The sequence below is a fragment of the Hypomesus nipponensis genome, chromosome 28, assembly GCF_054491055.1.
Source record: "Hypomesus nipponensis isolate SF chromosome 28, ASM5449105v1, whole genome shotgun sequence".
Lineage (NCBI taxonomy): Eukaryota > Metazoa > Chordata > Actinopteri > Osmeriformes > Osmeridae > Hypomesus > Hypomesus nipponensis.
In genome coordinates, this window is record NC_140388.1 from 2,926,548 (window position 1) to 2,946,823 (window position 20,276).

Consider the following 20,276-nt stretch of genomic DNA (forward strand, 5'->3'; position numbering starts at 1 on the left):
ATATATTTATGTTGATACATTTAGATGCTTTTATGAATCAATATGTCCTACCACTTGAGAAACACGGTCCTACACATAATTAGATAAACGCAATATTAGACGTCCCATAGCCTACAACCTCAACCAGGTGCAACAGGTGCCTCGAGAGGATTAAGGAGTTGAAGAAGCAGATGCGGTGTCTTCCTCTTGTTGGGCAACCAACAAGTTGTTTATATATGATTACAATTTACTTTCTAAGTTTCCTATGGCATTGCATCTTCATGAGCTACATTTGGCCTCCTTCTCTTCCAACCAACTAGTAAAACCACTCCATCTGAGTGATACATGTAATTTTTACAAAATTATTATCAAGGGAACATAATGGTCAGAACTGCAGTCATACACTTAAATGATTTTTGAAATATGTAAACACTAGGAGACTATGGGCAGCTGGGGTAGCTGCAAGCAAACCCTCACAATTTCCCCAGAAATTGTATGCTCTCTAGTTTAGGACAGCAATTCCATTTTTGTGTTATCCTTTCGCATTACACACATTTAGTCAATGTTCTTAAACTCAAACGATTGTCATCATTTTACCATACTGTTCATATTGAACAGACATCAGTGTTTGGGAAGATTACTGTATATTTCCACTTTTGATTTGTATTTCCATCGTAAATTTGGTCTTTAATTTCAATTGGAAGGGGTATTAAAAGCTTTTAAAAAGTATTACATTTAATTTGTTTACACCTGTAGAAACCCTGTGAAGCCCACAGCACCAGAGACAGTTGGTGACAGAGAGGTGCAGACATTAAGTTAAACATTGTTATGCCTTAAGAGTACAGTAAAAAATAGAGACTAAATGTGTAAATGAATGTTGAAACTCTCTCTGAGTTGTTGCTGAGTTGGTGCATGTCAGTTTAGGCAAAGGTTGTCTTTTAAACCTCTAAGTTTAAAAATAATTCAGATTTGATTGGAACTCTCTCTTTTATACATTTATAGTTGGATTTGACATTTAACAGCCATCTAATTCATTAAGCAAGTTATTTAACTCAAACAACCATAACACAGTACATATGGTATACAAAGCTGATTTGGCGAAATTGTTAGCTTGGATGTTATCTTGACATATACATGGAGTCTTGATGATGATGGGCACTCAGCTTCAAGGCAGAAAGACGCGTTCCATTTCAGGAGATTCCGAGACCTTAGCGCATCACTAGCATCTTGTCATATCACGCAGTCGGAGCACAGCCAGATCATCAGCGTCAGCGCTCTCATGTCAAAGAATGCCAAGACTTGTGGAAAATAGTTTGGTTACAACAGCTATGCATGGGATTTCAGTTGTTGCGTTCAGTTAGATGTTTGTAATATTGTTGTTTGTTAGTTTAAATAATCTTGTTGGTCACTCTGAGAGTGCATGTTGTGTGGTTTAATGGGATGTGAGAGTCGGCCATTATACATTAATATTGGCAAGGAGTTGATCATGGGCTGTGCTGTAGACCTATTGCCAATGAGGCTATTCTTTATTGTAAATCGACTGTGGTTATGAAAAGCGGTCTTCAAACCAATGTGTTTTGATTGTGGGGGGGCAATTTTTGGTCAACATCTAAACCTCATGCGTCCGCTACAGCATTTCTGCTTTGGCGTGACTTGTGCTGGCGTGACTTGCGCTGGGAGGGAGGTAAACGGCATGGATTGGGATAGTGTGCGGGCAGGTGTGTTTTTATATAGGGTGAAATGGAATGAGAAATGTAATACAAAATGTCTGAAAGGGGTGTATTTATGTAAATGTACACATTCCCTCAATATCTTTGTGTCAATAAAATCAAATATCATTTTGACTGATGGTTTTCAATCCTTATTGGGTTCAAGATGACATAACTCTGAAGTGCCTTCAACAATTTCACCTTGGTATGTTAAAATATGATTGAATTTGAGTAGTTTAAACTTTGGCTGAATTTAACAACTCTTACCACAGAAGAAACAGCTTACTTTTTTATACAGTAACTGAACATGACAATATTCAACACTGAGAATAGCTCAATGGACTGGGACAGTGAACTGCAAAGTATAAGATTGTAGGTTTTAATCCAGCCGCAGTCTTTTACCCTGTCTTAAATTTGATTATCTGTTTAGTTAAACAGGAAGACATCATTATGAAATACCATGCCCAATTTCATGCAATTCCACTTTGAAATGTCAACCGCTTCTTAACCTTTGTCCCAAAGCTGACCAAAGCTAATACTCTGCCCTTTCTACTCATACATTCTCAACAGTTGGTGTGTAGCAGAAAGGATAGAGAGGCTGCCTTGAAACCTTATGCTCATGAGTTCAAATCCCCATTCAGCCTATTGTAGTTGGCCCAACATGAAGTCGTTTTGCTCTTGTTGTCCAACTCTTGACCTTCTACAATGTAAATTTTTATAATCTTTAGCCATTTTGCGGAGGAACCCGCATCGCTGCTTGCATTTATTATTGGGTGGGCTTTGCCTTCGGCAAGGGCACAACCATTGTTATCTCACATATATATTATTATTATTGTGAGAATGCTGTTAAGCATTCTCACTATTGCTTTTCAACTTCTCAGTTCTTCCGCCGTTTTTTGGCCTTTAACTAGTCCTGCATACTTTCACCGATTCCTACAATTTTGGAAACAAAACGTTCAGCTCCTTCAGGAGATGTTTGCTATGACTAATGGTAAATCCTTTCAAATCATTAAAAAGATTCCTCCTCTTTCAAACTTAACTACTTCAGCATACTTTCAGCTAGAGACACCATTCAACCTTTAAAATGTCCACAAGACATTCAGCTATTCCCAAATGATTCAGCTTTTTCAAATATTCAGCCAATTTTGAATTGTGACAGTTTTGAATACATTAAAAATGTAGCTCCTTCTTGATTTTTATGATTGAGCAGCCAGCAGTGTGCCACTTTTTTCACTTTTTGTTTAGCATTTTTCTTCTCTTTTCTGTAGTTTTATGCCTTTGTCCAGCTCCAGCCCCTATTTAAAATATCTTTCGGGCGCTTTGAAGCTTCAGCTTATAACTTTCTAAAAATGTTCACCATTTTAACCTTTTTGAGCATGGTCAGCTATCCCCATTCAGGTTTTCAGCATTCTCACTGCTGTTTCGCAGGAACAGCCTTTTCTAGTTCTTTTTGCCCCCCTAAAACGTTGTTAATATTTGGACTACAAAGACAACTGAGGTGTCAAATGTTTCGTCTTGGTAGCGATTGAGTTGCTTGTATTGGGATTTACGTTCCGTTGCGCGGTTTAAGTAGAAATAACGTTTTTGTGGCGAAAAGTGAAGCTAACGGTGGCTAACTTGCTAGCCACAGTCACTGACGCCACTAACGTCATGAAAACTCGCGTGACTATCTCTAGCAGAACATTAGTTTAGCAGCTCGTTAACTTCTGGGAGATAACTGCTTTACTGCAAGGCAGCTGCAGAAACGCCACAAGCAAAGAGGCCTGGGTGATAGATATAGTGATGCTACATCTAGCCAGTGCATCGGATTTCTTGCATCATAACTTCTGAACATATTTGTCATAAATCACAAGATTGGTCTCTTCTGATTATACGTGGCATACCAAGTCAAAATATATCACATTGTCCCGTGTCCACCATTTTGGGCGTCGGCCATTTGGAATTTTCATAAAAGCATACTTTTTTGAAATCCTCATTTGCCGTTGCTCCTATTTTCATGGTCACGTAATCAAATCATTTTCAGACTACAATCACCTTGATTTGTCAAAATATGACTGAATTACAGCTTTTTATACTTGGGTCAAATCTGACAACGCTTCCCACAGGAAAAACTGCTAATATGTTCACCAATTAACTGAAATCTGTGATTTACAGCACTGAGAATAGCTCACTTGGATACATTTGTGTCCTGGAAACGTCAATGTCAAAGGTTCGAATCCAGCCAAAGCTGACAAGCTTGTCATGTCTCTGATTCTCTGTTTAGCGAGACTGTAAGCCACTGCAAAGGAAGCCAGGTACACCGCAGTCACTAGATGTCGAAAGTTTCTTCTGGGTCATCTGACCTGCTTAGCCACTACATTGCTGCTTGCAGCTATATTATTGAACATATTTTCGTCTTGTTTCCCCTAAAGAAATAAAGTTTGCCTACTTAGACACCTTACACTCAAAGTATGTTCTAAATGGCATAAAGGCTGCCAATTAATAATTGACGTAACAACTTATTGTAAATGGTCAGTGGCCTAGCCTATCGATTAAGGTAGGCCACTCGGAAGCATGTACACTGTCTGCTTCATATGATCTTGATAGGCTAAGCATTCTGTAGTAAATAATAACAATATACCCACTATTTATCAATTAAAACTACTTCAGCATAATAATGCACCTAAAATACAAATGTGAGCAACGGCAGCAATCGCTATCGAATCAACAGACGTACAATTTCGCTAGCAGGGGAAGAATTCAAACAACGAAAATCACCAGTTAACTTAATTTAAATTTGCAAGAACTATAGACTAATACAATAATAGGCTTAAATGAACTGACAACATAAGTTATACGACTTGCAGTTCTCAAGGACGCACACGCAATCTCAACTGCGCTGTGAAGTGCTTGTCCGTGCTATTCTCCGACATACACTCTAACAATCACTGTTGATATAAGGCCTAAAATGTACAGCCCTATTTCTGATACCGTGGCGGCAGAAATTTAGCCGTGGCGGGCTGCCACTGCAAAATCAACATAGCGGAAACACTGCCTCTCATCCTTCTAAGTGGCTGCCACAGTATGTTTCTGTGTGCATGCGTGTGTATACAGGAATGTGCATGCGTATGTGCCTGACCTTGAGCAGGTGCAGCTTGCCCCCTGAGCTGCGTGTGCAGATGAGGAAGTGCTTGGTGAAGAGGAAGCACTGTCTCTCTCCTTCCTTCTTCAGAGACAGAGAGCCCAGGCGCACCTTACTGAGCTTACCTCGCTCCACCGACGGGAGCTGGATCAGAGATCCTGATGGGGAAGAAGAGGGGAGGAGGGGGAAGAAGGGAGAAGAGGGATAAGATGGTACAGTGTCTGGGTCAGTGTTCCAAGGTCAGGGTCTGGGTTACAGGAGCATAGAGGGTCAGGATTAGTGAAATGTAGAGGGTCTGGATTAGAGAAGTGTGGAGGTTCTGAGTTAAAGGAGATTGGGGGGGTCAGGGTTGGAGAAATGTAGAGGTTTGAAGTTAGAGGGTTGAGGTTGGGGAACGTAGAGGGTCTGGGTTAGAAGAATGTATAGGGTTTATGTTAGAGCGTAGAGGGTCAGAGTTAGAGGAGCACAACAGAATGTAGACTGTCTACGTCAGTGGTTCTCAACCCTGTCCTCAGGGACCCCCTGTCCTGCATATTTTAGATGTTTCCCTGCTCCAACACACCTGATTCAAATAAAAGGGTCGTTATCTAGCTCTGTAGAAGCCTGGTAACGAACATGCATGAATCAGGTGTGTTGGAGCAGGGAAACATCTAAAACATGCAGGACAGGGGGTCCCTGAGGACAGGGTTGAGAACCACCGGTCTAGGTTAAAGGAATGTAGAGGGTCTGGGTTAGAGGAATGTAGACGACTGTAACGTAGAAGATCACGTTAGAAGAATGTAGAGGTTGAAGTATAGAGGAGTGTAGAGTGTCAGGGTTAGAGGAATGTAAAGCATCAAGTTTGAGGAATTTAGAGGGTCTGGTTAGAGGAATGTAGAGGGTCTGGTTAGAAGAATGTAGAGCAGTGGTTCTCAAACCTGTCTTCAAGTACCACCTGTCTTGCATGTTTTAGATGTTTTCCTGCTCCAACACACACACCTGATTCAAATAAATGGGTTGTTATCCAACTCTGTAGAAGCCTGGTAACGACCATTCATTTGAATCAGGTGTGTTGGAGCAGGGAAACATCTAAAACATGCAGGACAGGGGGTCCCGAGGACCAGGGTTGGGAACCACTGATGTAGAGGGTATGGTGAGAGGAATGTAGAGGGTCAGGTTAAAGGAATGTAAAGCGTCTGGTTAGAGGAATGTAGAGAGTCAGGTTAGAAGAATGTAGTGGGTCTAGTTAGAGGAATGTAGAAGGTCTGGGTTAGAGGAATGTAACGGTTCTGGTTATAGGAATGTAGAGAGTCAGGTTAGAATAATTTTGAGGAATGTAGAGGGTCTGGGTTAGAGGAATGTAGAGGATCATGGTTAGAGGAGCTTGGAGGGTCAGGGGTAGAGTAAAGTAAAAGGTTAGAGTTAGGGGAACGTAGAGCGCCTCACCCTGTCTAACGAAGGTCTGGCTGGTGTCCAGTAGGATGTCACAGCCTTCCACAATCATCCTCTCTATTGCCAAGTTCTTACGGATGTTTTCTGTGTCACTCACCTCATCATGCATCACCCTAGACGCACACAGACACAAACACACACCACACACACACCACACAGACACAAATCCCACACACACATCATAGACACCTCATGCACACCAGACACACATAACATACAAACCATACAAATTGTTTGTTTATTTGATACAACACACTAGTTTATAACGAGATTACAGGTCCTGCTACTGTTTCAGTGTTTTTGTCTGACCGACACCATACATACGCTTTCACCCACACACACACTCACGCACCTTGACAGCTCTTCCAGCTTGGACTTGGCAAACTCCAGACTCTTGCGCTCCACATGCTCATGTGGAGTGTGTGCCAACAACTCATGTAGAGTGATGATGTAGCGAGGGATCTGGGAGGGAGAAAATGAGAAAAAAGAAACAGAAAGGGCCGGAAAGTGAGTTACACAGGTTAGAGATGGATTGTCAATTGCGTGTTGCATGTGTTTGAATGTGCCTGCATGTGTGTGTGCATGCATACATGCGTATGAATGTGTGTGTTACCTGAAACATGGGGTATGTGAGGAAGGTTTCCAGCATGCGTCCTTCGCAGGCAGTGTTGGCCTCATACTGCTTAAGCAACTTATCAAAGTCTCGGTTCTGCTTGCAGTTGGCCAGAACCTGCAGGCTGTACTGGTGGTTACGGACAAACTCCTGGTAGATGTTTAGCATGGGGAGCAAGATGTCAAACAGATCCGCTGGGAGTGGGAAGGGCACATTAGAGAAAACACATATTTATACGCATTCATCCACTCAGAATGAACCAGACTATACAGTTAGTCTACAACTACACCAGAGTAGAACCAGATTAGAACCAGAGCAGAACCAGAGCAGAACCAGACTAGAACCAGAGTAGATCCAAGCTAGAAGCAAGGTAGGTTGAACCAAAGTAGAACCAAACTAGTGGCAGTGGAGAGCAGATTGTTTATCATTCAGCCTCTTCTTCTCCCTTTTCCTGTTGTTCTCCTTCTTTTTCCTCTGTCCCTGTTTCTCCTCTCCTTTAGTCTACCTGTCTCCTCTCTAGTCTCCCTATATTCCCTCTCTTTCACTTGCTCCTCTCTCCACCTCTCTGTCTCTCCTTCAGTCTCTCCATTCTTCCTCTGTCTCCTTTCTTTCACTTACTCCCTTTCCTCTTTCCCTCTGACTCCTCTCCTCTTTCTCCCTCTGTTTCCTCTCTTCTCTCCCTTCCTTCTCTGTCTGATTCTCTCCTCTCTGCCTGTCTCCTCTCCTCTTTCTCCCTCTGTCTCCTCTCTTCCCTCCCTACCTTCTCTGTCTGACTGTCTATCATCTCTTCCTCTTTCTCCTTTTCTTCATTCTCTCCCTCTCTCTCTTCTCTCCCTCTGTGTCCTCTCTCCTCTCCCTCTTTCTCTGAATGCATCATTAATGCTTGTGTCTTTGTCTCTGAACAAGCCCTGCTTCAGGATTGGGTCTCCTTGGTGATTCTCTTTAGTCAGGGTGGGTTTTAGGGGTAGAGGAATTATGGTCTGTGTGTCAGGCCATTCTTTGTATCAGGTGTGTGTTTGCTTTAGGATGAGATAGCAGAGGAAACAAATGAGACTGCATGTGTGTGTGTGTGTGTATGTATGTGTGCACATGTGTGTTTGTATGAGAGAGAGGGAGAGCAGCTTACCCAGCACCAGAGTAGGCCAGTTAGCAATGCGAGCCTTCAGGCCCTGATGAAAGATCTCATGCAGGAACATAATGGTCTCACTGAGGAACATTGTACACACAGAGAAGGAAACTCAAGTTAAATACATACATGTACATACATACATGTGTATGTGTGAATATGAGTGTATGTGAATGATTTGTAGGGTAGCGCATTTCAATTCCTCACTTAGGTTCCTAACTATATTACGAAGGGTATTATGATCCCTCTGTGGTGTTTTTACGTAGATAAAAAAAGAAAGAGGTTTCCATCGCACTATCACTTGTACTCCCCCGGTTGAGCCTTTCACATGGCAACAGGCTGATTGGTTGAATTTACAGCTCTCCATTAATGATCGCACGACAAAATGATAAGTGGGGCACAAAAAAGGCAAAATTGCTCAAACTACTTCGTTGGAGAGTTCCGAGATCTTTGGCGAAGCATGGCCAGTACAAATGGATATATGGATGTTAGGGATGTTTTAGACGTTTCCCTGCTCCAGCGCACCTTTGAATCAGGTGCGCTGGAGCAGGGAAACGTCTATAACATGCAGGACAGCGGCCCTCGAGGACCAGGATTGGAGAACCCTGGATTAGAGCATAGCTGTCGCCACAGACAATCTTTTAGCGACTCCAGCTTTCACGTTCTAGGATGTCAGAAAACAATTGAGTTTTGATGAATGTAGGAGTTAGCTAGCTGTGTGTTTTCCTATAGTGGGTTAGCTAGCTAGCTGCAGAGCTGTATCAGCAGTGTTCATGTTAATTTGATAGTTGATAGGAGCAAGATCGGACACTATGCACAAATGGGTCGGGTAGCTATTTAACAATTTTCCCAGAAATTGTAGGTTAAGCTACCCCTCCCTCAGATTTTATTTCCATCTCATAATTTGAGATCAAAGTTGTATGCTTTTTGTAGTTATATAGTGTAAGTAGATTATAAGATAATAGGCCTAAAAATGTTGTTAAATAAATAGCCTACAGAAAGTTCTACATGTTTTTCACAGGAAACATCCATGGACATTCTCCATTGTCTATTTGCACATCAGAATCAGAGCTAGAACAGAACATTATGTTATTATATTTTTTCTCTCCAAGAAATTCTTGGAACTGTAACCAAGATTCAAAAAGAACCAGATTAGAAAACCAGAATCGTAATCGACAAAATTGAAATGATACCCAACCCTAATGGTGTGTGAGTGGGTGGGTGTGTACCAAAAGGTGTTTGACTTCATGCAGTTCCGGTGGCACCAACTGCCGGCTGCGCGAACTGCCGGCTGCAGCTGGCTGATTTGAAGCAGTGAATGCAGGTTAGACTTTTTGTCCGACTTGAGACGGCACGAGGCTCGGTCACTGTGACGTATGCTACCGCAAGATCAATTCAAGATCTGCCGGATGTGTGGTTGAGAAGTGGCAATCTTCAAAGCTGAAAAATGCCAATGCGGAAGTGGCTTAAATTGCAATGTCGCTGAAGGCTCCAAAAAGCTCTGGGCAACTCCAATTGACTCCCATTCAAGCTTCTCTCATGAAATTTAAGTTCAAGTTTTTTCCACAATTCATTATGGTGTCATAGTGAGATCAAAGATCTGTATTTTTGGGGGTGTGGATGGCTTGATTGATAGGTCTACTAGCCAGGGGCATAGAGGAGAAAGGCTGTTAGCAAGGAGAGATTCTACCTAATGACAGCATAATGAATTGTGGACAATCTTTTTTAACTTAGTATTTCATGAGAGAAGCCGTTAATCAATAAAGGCAAATTAGTGCTGTCAGTTTAACGCGTTATTAACGCCTAGCAAACTTTTTAGTTTTTTTCACATGCTGTTGCAACAACTACTGACGTTAGAAAAACTACAACACTACACCGGACCTATCTAGACCAGAAACAAAACAACAGGTACGCCACTCACACTTGTTTGGGCTTGCGAGCCGACTAAAGAGTAGTAGGCTAACTTTACGTTTTGAGTGGATGGCGAGCGCGAGACACCAAAATGGATGCCAATGAGATTCTGAATGGAAAGTTTACTTTTAAAAAGTTACCAAATGGTTCCATTGACAAGAACAAAGTGATTTGTATGTTTTGTCATTGTGAACTGAGCTATCATCTCAGCACGTCCAGTCTGAAATACCACTTGATGGCCAAGCACACAGCTGATGCGAATTCTCCGCCCCCTTGTTAAAGCCAGGCGATTGCAATGTTGTTTTCAATTTTTTTATTTTTTTGTATTAATCAATTCGATCCACTTTTCCATGTTGATAAGAGTATTAAAATGAGAAAAAATAATGGAAAAAAAAAAATCAAGGCATATTTAGAATAGATAAAAATGTAATTGCAAAAATTGCGAGTTAACTATGACATTAATGCGATTAATCGCGATTAACAATATTCGTTTATAATCGTTTGACAGCACTAAGACAAATATTTAATTGAATGGATTTGAGCATTGGCGAAACTGAAGGTGTCAGAATAAATACAAAACAATCAATCTCACGGTACTTGGCATTCGTCACAGTGACCTAGCCTCGGTGCTGTGTTGGACAAAAAGTCTAACCAGCATTCACTGCTTCAAGTCAGCCAGCTGCCGCCGGCTGTTGGCGCCGCTGGTGTTGCATGAAGTTGAACACACTTATAGACTATATACAGCCGTGGCCAAAAGTATTGGGAGTGACGTACATTTTGTGTTTGCAAAGCGTGCTGGGCCTTGGCATAAAATGACTGCTAACATAATTTCAGTAAGTCATATCATCAGCACAGGGGAAAGTGTGAACTAGTTCTAGCCAGGTGAAATCACTCTATCATTCTGATTGGATTTTTAGAGCAGATTGACTGCTGTAAAATAGTGGACTATTTGCATATATTGAATTTGAAAGTTTTCGCCCCCAAAAAGCTTTAAAAAATATTAAATGTGCCTTATTGTATTACAGTTTTCTATAGAAACACGTGAAAACATTTTACTCAAATCCTGAACCAGTGAACTTTGCAAAACACAACATTTGTCATTGCCAAAACTTATGGCCACAACTGTATATATTGGTCGTAGTCATCGTGACGTCACCCATTGGTTTGTGAAAGCCCGTTTTGAAGCCTCAATTTTTGCACTTCCTGGTCACCATCTTTGTTATTTGGAGCCAGAAGTGACCACGGCTGTTTATCAATCCACGTTTTTTTTCCATTTTTGTGTTCTTGCGAACTCGTTTGACGTCATCTTTCATTGCCCAAGTACAGTTCCAATCCAAAGAACAAAAGTCACCAAGAACGCCAAAAATGTTCTTGATCCGCCCCTTTTATCGAGGATGCATCGGATGGTGACTTGACCAGCGAGAACGCTTCTGATTCCCCAGAAGTAATTGCAAGATGTCAAGCGAGGCGGACAAACCTCAAAACTGTAATTTTTTACTTTTCATTTCAGCTAAACGATACTTGTAAATCAGCATCTGAATTAAAATGTGACGAGAAATAGGCAGTGTAGTCGCTGAAAATGTTCTTATTTTATTGATGAAACGGCTAATTTGTAAATTTGCTCAGGCTTTTCGATAACCTAGCTAGCAGTGCAGTGCAGACACTAGTTAACATTAGGTACTGTAAGTTAGCAAGGGCTACAGAAAATGTAAAATTACAGGTAGACGGACCATTTTTTAGCTTTGTTATCTAGTTTTTGTAGTTAGTCAGTGTTATCATAATGCTGCGAGTCCAGGAAAATCCTAACCATCTCAATTCATTCTCCGTCCTTGCGTCCTTGCAAGACCATTCTCGCAAGGACTCTTCAAAAAGAATGTACTTGCGTTCTCAGCGTTCTTCGGATTGATAAACAGCCCACACTTAGACGAGAGGGTGGAGTTGGAAAGGGGCGAAGCTCGGGAGAAGCCGAGGACATAAAAGCACCCACCTTGCTAACGGCCTTTCTCCTCTATGCCCCTGGCTACTAAACCTATCGATCAAGCCATCCACGCCCCAAATATACTGATTTTTGAAGCCTAATATCTACATCATTATTTTCAGATGGACCACCAGGACACTGATAAGAAGAAGGGAATTTACCTGATGACAACATAATGAATTGTGGAAAAAAAAATTTGACTTAATATTTCATGAGAGAAGTTGGCGATTTTTTTATGGGAGTCAATTGGAGCTGTCGACTATAGGCAGTATTGCACTTTAAGCCACTTCCGCATTTTTCAGGCCCGGAGGTTGCCCCTTGGATGTGTACCAAGCCCTCACCCCTTTCTCCTCGGCTTGAGGCAAAGGCCCCAGTGGATGTTGGTTGGCATTTCCGATAAGGAACCAGGCTCGATCGGTCGATTTTACTCTATAAACAAGTCAACATATCCAGATCTCCCCCAATACATATTTTTCTATTCTCGAAACTGGCTCATACTACTAGCTTTTTCAGAGAATGATTTTTGATAATCTACAGTTGCCTGACCTGCTGTAGCCAGTTTTGCTAAAGGTTGGCACATACCTAACGTTTTGTTTGTAGAATTATTTCCTGTTATTTTAAAGCAGATTTGACATTTTTGTCAAATAAAGGTATAAAGGCAATTACTATATAGTGTTAAGTGTTAAGGCGTGAGCATATATTGTTGACATGTCTACCTGGAGCAAAGACGAAGATTAATACATTGGCTGTTTCTCAATCCGAAGAACGCTAAGAACTTACTTACATTCTTGAGAAGAACAGTCTTGTCAAGTGTCCTTGCAAGACCGCAAGGACAGACAACGATTTGAGATGAGTGTTCTTGGTCATTATCTTACAATTACTTCTGGGAAATCAGATGCCTTCTCACTGGCCAAGTCAACAACCAATGCATCATCGATAAAAGGGGCGGATCATGAACAATTTGGGTATTTTGGGCGTTCTTGGTGACTTGTGTTCTTTGGATTGGAACCGTACTTGGGCAATGAAAGATGTCAAGCAAGAACAGAAATAACGTGGATTGATAAACGATAATTTGATAAAGCCATTCAATGAAAACCACAATATTGTTATGGTTACAACAATGGCATACAATAACAGTTTTGTAGGTTGAACATAGAAAACCAAATTTCTACACTGAGGTTAAATTGAAGGCAGTATGAAGACATTTTGTTTGAATAGAAAGTTGACAGTAGGCTACAATAAACCTGCATTATGGAATATTTGAGTTTGCAAAATAACTATTTCACTTTCTTCTACAATGACGGAGCCAGGTATTCAAGTTTACTGTTGATTTAATCCGATACAACGCGTTGGCAATCATACTTAAAACGCAAAGCAAAAAAAAACAACCTATGTAGTGAGTTCCATCTAGTATAGCTCTATATTTAAAAAAAATCTAAGGAATACTTGTGACTGGTTGTCGCAATGTGAGACTGGTACAGCTAGTTGTGAGCATGCACGAGCCTCAGCGCTAGGAGCATGGAGAGCCACTGTTCTGCGCAAGACCGGACAAGCTGGAACTTGAAAAATGGCGTGGTCTGTTTCAAGCTCTCATTTTGCCTCACTGCGCCTTCAGTGGCGATGGGAGGGGCGTTGTTAGACCCTTTGTAGCAGGTCAAGGGGTGTGGGGTTTCCACTATAACAAGCTGAACAAAAACCTTGGCACACACAGTCCACTTTCCACACACAAGACTTATTTATTTGTCACATACACCATTTTATAAGCAATCACACAATCAATTAAATCACACAATCAATCAACCTCTCAACGAGACACAGCCTGTCTCGTTGAAGCAGGAAGTCCTTAAATGGCTCGGGGGTGGATCCAACGGGCTGAAGGATACCTGCCCTCAATCACCACTCCCCTCACCTCTCCCTGCCGTCTGCCACACACCTCCCCCCTTAGCTCCGACCAGGAGGGAGGGGCAGCCCAGCCCCCAAGAGCGTATTTTCCCGATCTGTAGTACTTGACTTTTACACCGCCTTTCTGAATATGACCAAAGCCTCCACAGGAGTAGCACTTCTGCTCGTTGGCATGGTTGCTGTCCCGAACCACGTGGCCTGGCTCTCCACAGCTATAGCAAAACAGATCTTTCCATCAGCCATGGCCCTTGCCTCATCCCCATCCAGCGTTGGGACAGTTCTTGACCCAGTGGCCAGAACGGCCACATCCAAAACACTCATTGCTACCCACCTCTACTAGCAATACTCTACAACCTGGACTATGTGACCACTCCTTCCCTCCTCCTGCTGCTTCCTCCTCTCTGGAGGTTGCCACGGTTCCTCACGTCGCTGGATCTACTGGTCCACAATTGGCAAAACATCGGGCAATCTCTCCCGATAAGTACTGGTACTGGTAGGTTCGGAATGACTCCCACTGGTCCAGTGTGTTGTCCTCTTGTGGTATGCAGATGAAGGAGGATAGTAGGGTAGTCCTTGGTCTCCCCGTGAATGCCAGGTATGGGGATTGGGCCATTCGGTTGTATCAAGGTCACCATACTCCCGGAGTCCAACAGCACCATGGTGTCCTTCCCATTGGCTCTTACCGTGGCGACAGGGGAAGGTGTCCCCTGCATCTTTGTTGCCTCCGCTTCATCCTTCATCCAACTTCTCTCCCTCTTGTTTTCGCCTCTTTTCCTTCACCATCCCTTCCATGCCTGTTTCCAAGGCAGTGTCTGCAGGGTCACTGTAGGATTCCTCTCTCTTTTCCTGCAGATTCTTCTTCTTCTTGCAGATTCTCGGCACTTTCTCCACGCCCAGCATGTCCTCAGTAACCCGCAAGGCCGCCCGGTGACTCCCTCACTGGCTACAGCCGAGGGCATCGAGACATCGCGGTTTGGACAGGTCCAGGAAATATGTCCGGGCTCACCGCATTCATAGCACTTCCTGTCACCTAGGCTCAGGAAATAGCATGGTGTCGTGGTCCGGGCTGTAAAGCACCCGCATAGGCTGGGGTGTCGACGTGGTCCTCTGTATTTCTTAGCTCCTTTTGGCAAAGAGTTGGATCGACTTCCTGTGGTGGCCCGCTGCGCAGGACCTCCAAAGCCACTTGCTGTCTTTCCACCAGTTCCACCAGCTGATCTGCGCTCTGTGGGTTAACTTGGCTTGCTAAACTTTTTCACCTCATACGGGAGAGCACGCTGAGACCTATCAATGACCACTTTCTCTATGGCCGTGAGTGTCAGGGGTTCAGCAGTCAGCCAGGTCTTGCTCAGCCAAATCAGATCATGCATCTGCGACCTGGGAAATGCTGTGGGATCGTAAGTCCAGTCATGGAAATGTTGTGCCCGGCTGATCAGTGTGTACGCATACCGGCGCATGATTTCTTTTTTCAGTCCCTCATAATCTGCCGCCTAGTCTGCTGTTAGATCCTGATAGGTCTTCTGTGCCACTCCTGACAAGAACGGTGCCAACAAGCTACCCCATTTCTCTTGAGGCCATCCCTCTCTTATGGCCGTTGTAAATAAGCCTCAATGTCGTCCGCCTTGGTCAGCGTCAGTATGAACATACTGGGGTTGGGTTGAGAAACCGCTGGACTAGGGCTGCACGATTATGGCCAAAATGATAATCACGATTATTTTGATAAATATTGAGATCACAATTAATTATCACGATTATTTGTTGATTTTAACCTAATCAAATTTTATTGTCACAATGCATTGTACCTGCATAATGGATGTGAATAAAACTCAAAATATACCATCAATAAAAAACAAATACATAGGGCTCGACATTAAGGCTTGTTCGCTTGTCTGGGACCAGTGGATTTTTTTGTAGGGCAAGTGGAAGAGAAATTGACTTGCCCCACTGGACAATTTAAAACTCAAACAAAATAAAATGCCAAGTTACTTCATGTTATGTTCCACTCATTACGTTTATTTCACCGATTTTATTTGACCGAATTCTGCATTAGCAAAACACAGATCTGTGTTTGCTCGAGTGGCTTAATCCCAAGATCTCTACAGACCTTTCAGCTAATTTAATGCTCAACAATTGAACGGGGGCTTATTACTTGAAAGAGGAATTGGAAAACTGTGCCTAGCTCAAGTAGGCTAATGGCTAGTAGAACATTTCAGAATAATTTCAGTAAATCAAGCAGCGCTGCAAGACCCAGTTAAATGTTATACAGCTAGCAAACTAACGTTAGCTAGCATCGCTAACGACATTGGCTAACTCAACTTCGATCTATCCTCTGTATTTGCAAGCTATCTAAACTCATACTGTATGTAAATTAAGGCTTTAGGGATTAGCGAAGGCAGGTCACAGGTCGTTTTTTTTTGTTTTCTTTGTTAAGATAGCAGCCTTATGACCGACTGCTATCTGTTGCAGAATTTTCCTCACGTTACTCTTGTCTGTAACCGTCTACATCTAGAAACTGAGCTGCATGGTGCAGGGAACAACTCTGACTGGCTCATGGAGGCACGTGATCAGACTTTAGATGTATTCGACTCCATGCAGCGCCGCAGCCGGCTGCAGCCTGCAGATTGGAGAAAGAGTTTACCATAGCCCAATACATAAAATGACAAATTTTCCGACTTAAGGAGACGTTTATAACTCCTCCCCGACAGTAAGCGGCAACTCTCGCTGGTCGTTTCATGCAGCCACAGCCGATGTCAAACGCACCTATTGGTTTACCGATTGGTTTTCCGATTAATCGTGCAGCCCTACGCTGGACCTGCCATCACCCTGGCCTGGGCGGCTGTTAGCTGGCTGAGTTCGGCTCGCAGGAGAGCGTTCTGCTGGCGCTGTTCCTCCAGCAGCTCCCGATGTTTACTTTGCCATGCGATGTTGGCTTCCACCAACTGGTTCAGTAACGCTTCCATCCTGCCTTGTTTATTCCTCGAGCTTGTTTAAGATGCCCACATTCTCCACCATATGTAGCAGATCAAGGGGTTTGGGGTTTCCACTATAACAAGCTGAACAAAAACCTTGGCACACACAGTCCACTTTCCATACACAAGACCTCTTTATTTGTCACATATACCATTTAATAAGCAATCACACAATCAATTAACCTCCAACGGGCTGACAGATACCTGCCCTCAATCACCACTCCCCTCACCTCTCCCTGCCGTCTGCCACACTTTTTTACTGGGGCATGAGTCCCAGTATAAATCTGCTGTGCCCCAGTAAAAGCAAAAGTTGGCGTTTTAACAATTTACTTTATTAGTCTGTTCATTTATTTAGATTTGATAATCCCAGAAAAACGCAGTATCCCAATCAACGCTTGTAAAATCAAAGTAGTTTAACCAAAAACACAAATCGATGCCGCAGCACTCACACAGAAGTTCTGGTGTTAGACTCGGCAAACAAGTTAAAATTGAGGTAGGCTAAAAACTTTTAAAAACTAAAGAAAGTTTCTACATGATAGGCCATTGATCATTTTATTTTGACAAAAATAATATTACATGAAGCTCAAAAAACAGTATTTGCGCTAAAATGAATGCGGAAAACAATTGCGAGCGTGCATTAACTATTGATGTCCCTACCAAAGCTGATATCAAACTTGCATCCCTGAACTGTTGTTTAGTGGGTTAAGCAAGTGAAGTTTCTATAGCCTAGTAGTGCATTGTGCGCAGCAAGCTTGAAAGAAAAAAAAGGGATATGAATAGGGGCCTGTGCCCCAGTAGGGTTTTATATCTAACGATGCCCCTGGTCTATGGTGTGTACAATGTACTGTATTGTCTCACCTGTTGAGGAACACACTGCTGACGTCATCATGTCTGATAGGAGGCTTCTTAGAGCTGGCTGCCATGCGGAGTGGCCGTAGGAAACAGTTGACCAGGATAGACAGCTGGTGGACATATCTAGACCCAGACCAGACTAGGCTTAGAACAGGACAAGGCTTTGAGAGTTGGATTTGAGTCACAAAGAAACGTGACTTGGCTTGACTTGATCAATTGACTTCAGAATTGAACTTTAGACAAGAGACTTGATAATAATAACACTCAGGGCCTCATGTACTAACGCTTTTGCGCCCACTATTTTTTTTTGCAATTTGCGCGTAAAAGCATGGCGAGGTATGTACAAACATGGCACACTGAGGTAAAAGTGCAAGGCAAATTGCGCTTTTTGTGTCATGCATATGCATTCACGGGAGGGTCAAGGGGAAAGTGGGAGGGGATGCGTTAAGTGCACCTAATTATGTATTCCGCGGTATGTACAAAAACCGCCTGTGAAGGCACACCTCTATTTTGCGTTGAAAATTCTACGCTTTTTAAAAGCAGGCGTAAACCAGGATGCGCATATGCCTCCTGGTGAAATGGCAGCCTAACCGAGCAAGAAGACAAAGGCCAAAGGATTTTTGCCACAAGGATCACACTTTTTGAATTGAATGAACACAAAATCATTACGCGTTACAGATTAAGCAGTCATGCAATATTACAGCTACTGGAAGAAATCAAAGATTACATCAAATCTCCGACTCAGCGTTCACATTCCATTCCAGCAGTTGTTAAACTCCTCGCTACATCACAAATATTGGCATCAGGATCATTTCAAACAGTCATCGCTGTTTCGACTTTGGTGGCTGATCCATGATAGAAAGAGAGGAGGCCCATTCAATTGCGCGTTTAAATGCTCGCAATGTGCGGTATAGTGGGCGGAGAAAGGCTGACTTGAAACGATGACTTGCATGTTTTGTAAATATGACGTAAATTGAAGTATCACAGCGTGCGCAATCTGCGGGTTGGCCATGGCGCTAATTGCCCTACTTTGCGAATGTACGTGAGGCCCTCAGTATTGTAAACACACTGACAAGTAATAACCCTTTTTACATTATGATTGGTTTAAACCCTTTCCTGCCGGACCATTCAAATATGGGTTGAAAAAGACCCCTGGATCCCGCCTTAATAACTTTGCCATCCAATCACCGATTTTATTTCTGGAAACTGCCACATACTCATGACAACTTAAACTCAAAGTACATATCATTGGTTAAGGGGTTACTGGAAGGGGGAAATAAATGTATCGTCAGCAACGGCAGCCATTGTTTTCCGAGGCGGAGCCAGAGGAGACCATGTGAGATTGCCTACAGTGTTAGATTTACAGCTTCGAATTGAAATCGGAGACGATATTATGAGTAAAGACAAGTTTCTTAATATGTGTTGTCAATATTGTCAATTAAAATTCAAAACTTTTTCCTCACGAAGAATTTGTTTGTGGGAGTGACGCGAGTATTTTCAGGAAAGAATGACGTGTCCGTCTTGGCCGTTTGTGACAAGCAGCTATGACGGTAGTAGCACTGTTCAGCTTCGATTTGAGCAGATTTCTAAAAAACTTGGAAAAACAACATTAACTAGCTAGATTATGTACACTGTAAGCTAAATGTACATGCCTTGCTCGGCCAATTCGGTCGATTGTGGAAGAATCTCGAACCTTTTTTAGTTATCCAGAGGAGTATCCAGCCATAGCGCTAGCTACTTTTGGGGGAGGATAATTCCGGTTTCCCCTATGTCTCCTCCACTAGTCACTAGAATGGTCATAACGTTTAATCAAAATATTATATTTCTAATCTGTTTTCTGTTCTACATTGCCCACAGATTTGGGGATATTCCACCTGCTCAAAGTTTTTCTCTATCTTATAAATAAAGTGGTTAAAAATTAAGTTGTCTAATGAGGTATTGTGGATGGAAACGTTTTTTGTATAAAATGGCTGCCTGAAACAACATTGATAAAATATGATTTGCCTTAAGTAATAATATATTTATTCACATCATAAAAATCCCCTAGTTCTCCCCTTCAATATGGTATAAACAGTTAAGGTGTATGGTTTAATATGAACATTCATAAAATATGAAAAATAATATGAACATCATATTTCAACAGCAGAATGTTCAGAATCTCGACTTGGTGAGTGTACTGGGGAAGTTCAGTTGATATTAAAGTTTTTCTCCATTGCTTTGGTTCAATTCCTGAAACAGAAATTTCATTTTCAAAGCTCCACGTGCTTTTAGCAAAATAGCCTATATGGTTCAGTACAAATACATAGATCACCTTCAAAAGGTAATATCTCTCCCAAAACAGTTAACTCGTGCTTCAAAACCAAATCCTTTTCTCATATAAATAGTCAGTGCCCCAAAATGAAAAGTTCCTTCTCATTTGCTTTGGCTCATTTCTCGAGAAAAAAAGGACATTCTCAAACCTTTAAATACATTTGCTAAAATAACCTAGATGGTTCAGCAAAACACCATGGAACACCTACAAAGGGTCATCTCTCCTAAAACAGACAACTCATCAGTCAAAACTAAATCCTTTTCTCATACAAATAGTCAGTGCTCCCAAAATGAAAAGTCCCTTTGGCATTGTGTAAACACTGCAGGTCAAAATGTTTAGATGTTTTCTCATTATGGCAGTGGACCTTAGAAATA

The 20,276-nt window shown here is 42.3% G+C and overlaps 1 protein-coding gene across 6 annotated transcripts in view; it reads right to left on the reverse strand.

Moving 5' to 3' along the window:
• rasgrf2b (Ras protein-specific guanine nucleotide-releasing factor 2b) overlaps nt 1–20,276 on the reverse strand; it is a 106,754-nt gene that overhangs the window by 76,757 nt on the left and 9,721 nt on the right. For all 6 annotated transcript variants that reach the window (XM_084694733.1, XM_084694728.1, XM_084694732.1 and 3 more), the window contains exons 6-11: nt 17,598–17,714; nt 7,980–8,059; nt 6,854–7,047; nt 6,593–6,702; nt 6,235–6,353; nt 4,807–4,967 (exon numbers count right to left, since the gene is read on the reverse strand). In XM_084694733.1, coding sequence (XP_084550859.1) covers nt 4,807–4,967; nt 6,235–6,353; nt 6,593–6,702; nt 6,854–7,047; nt 7,980–8,059; nt 17,598–17,714 — 781 coding nt within the window. The remainder of the gene's footprint in view (nt 1–4,806; nt 4,968–6,234; nt 6,354–6,592; nt 6,703–6,853; nt 7,048–7,979; nt 8,060–17,597; nt 17,715–20,276) is intronic.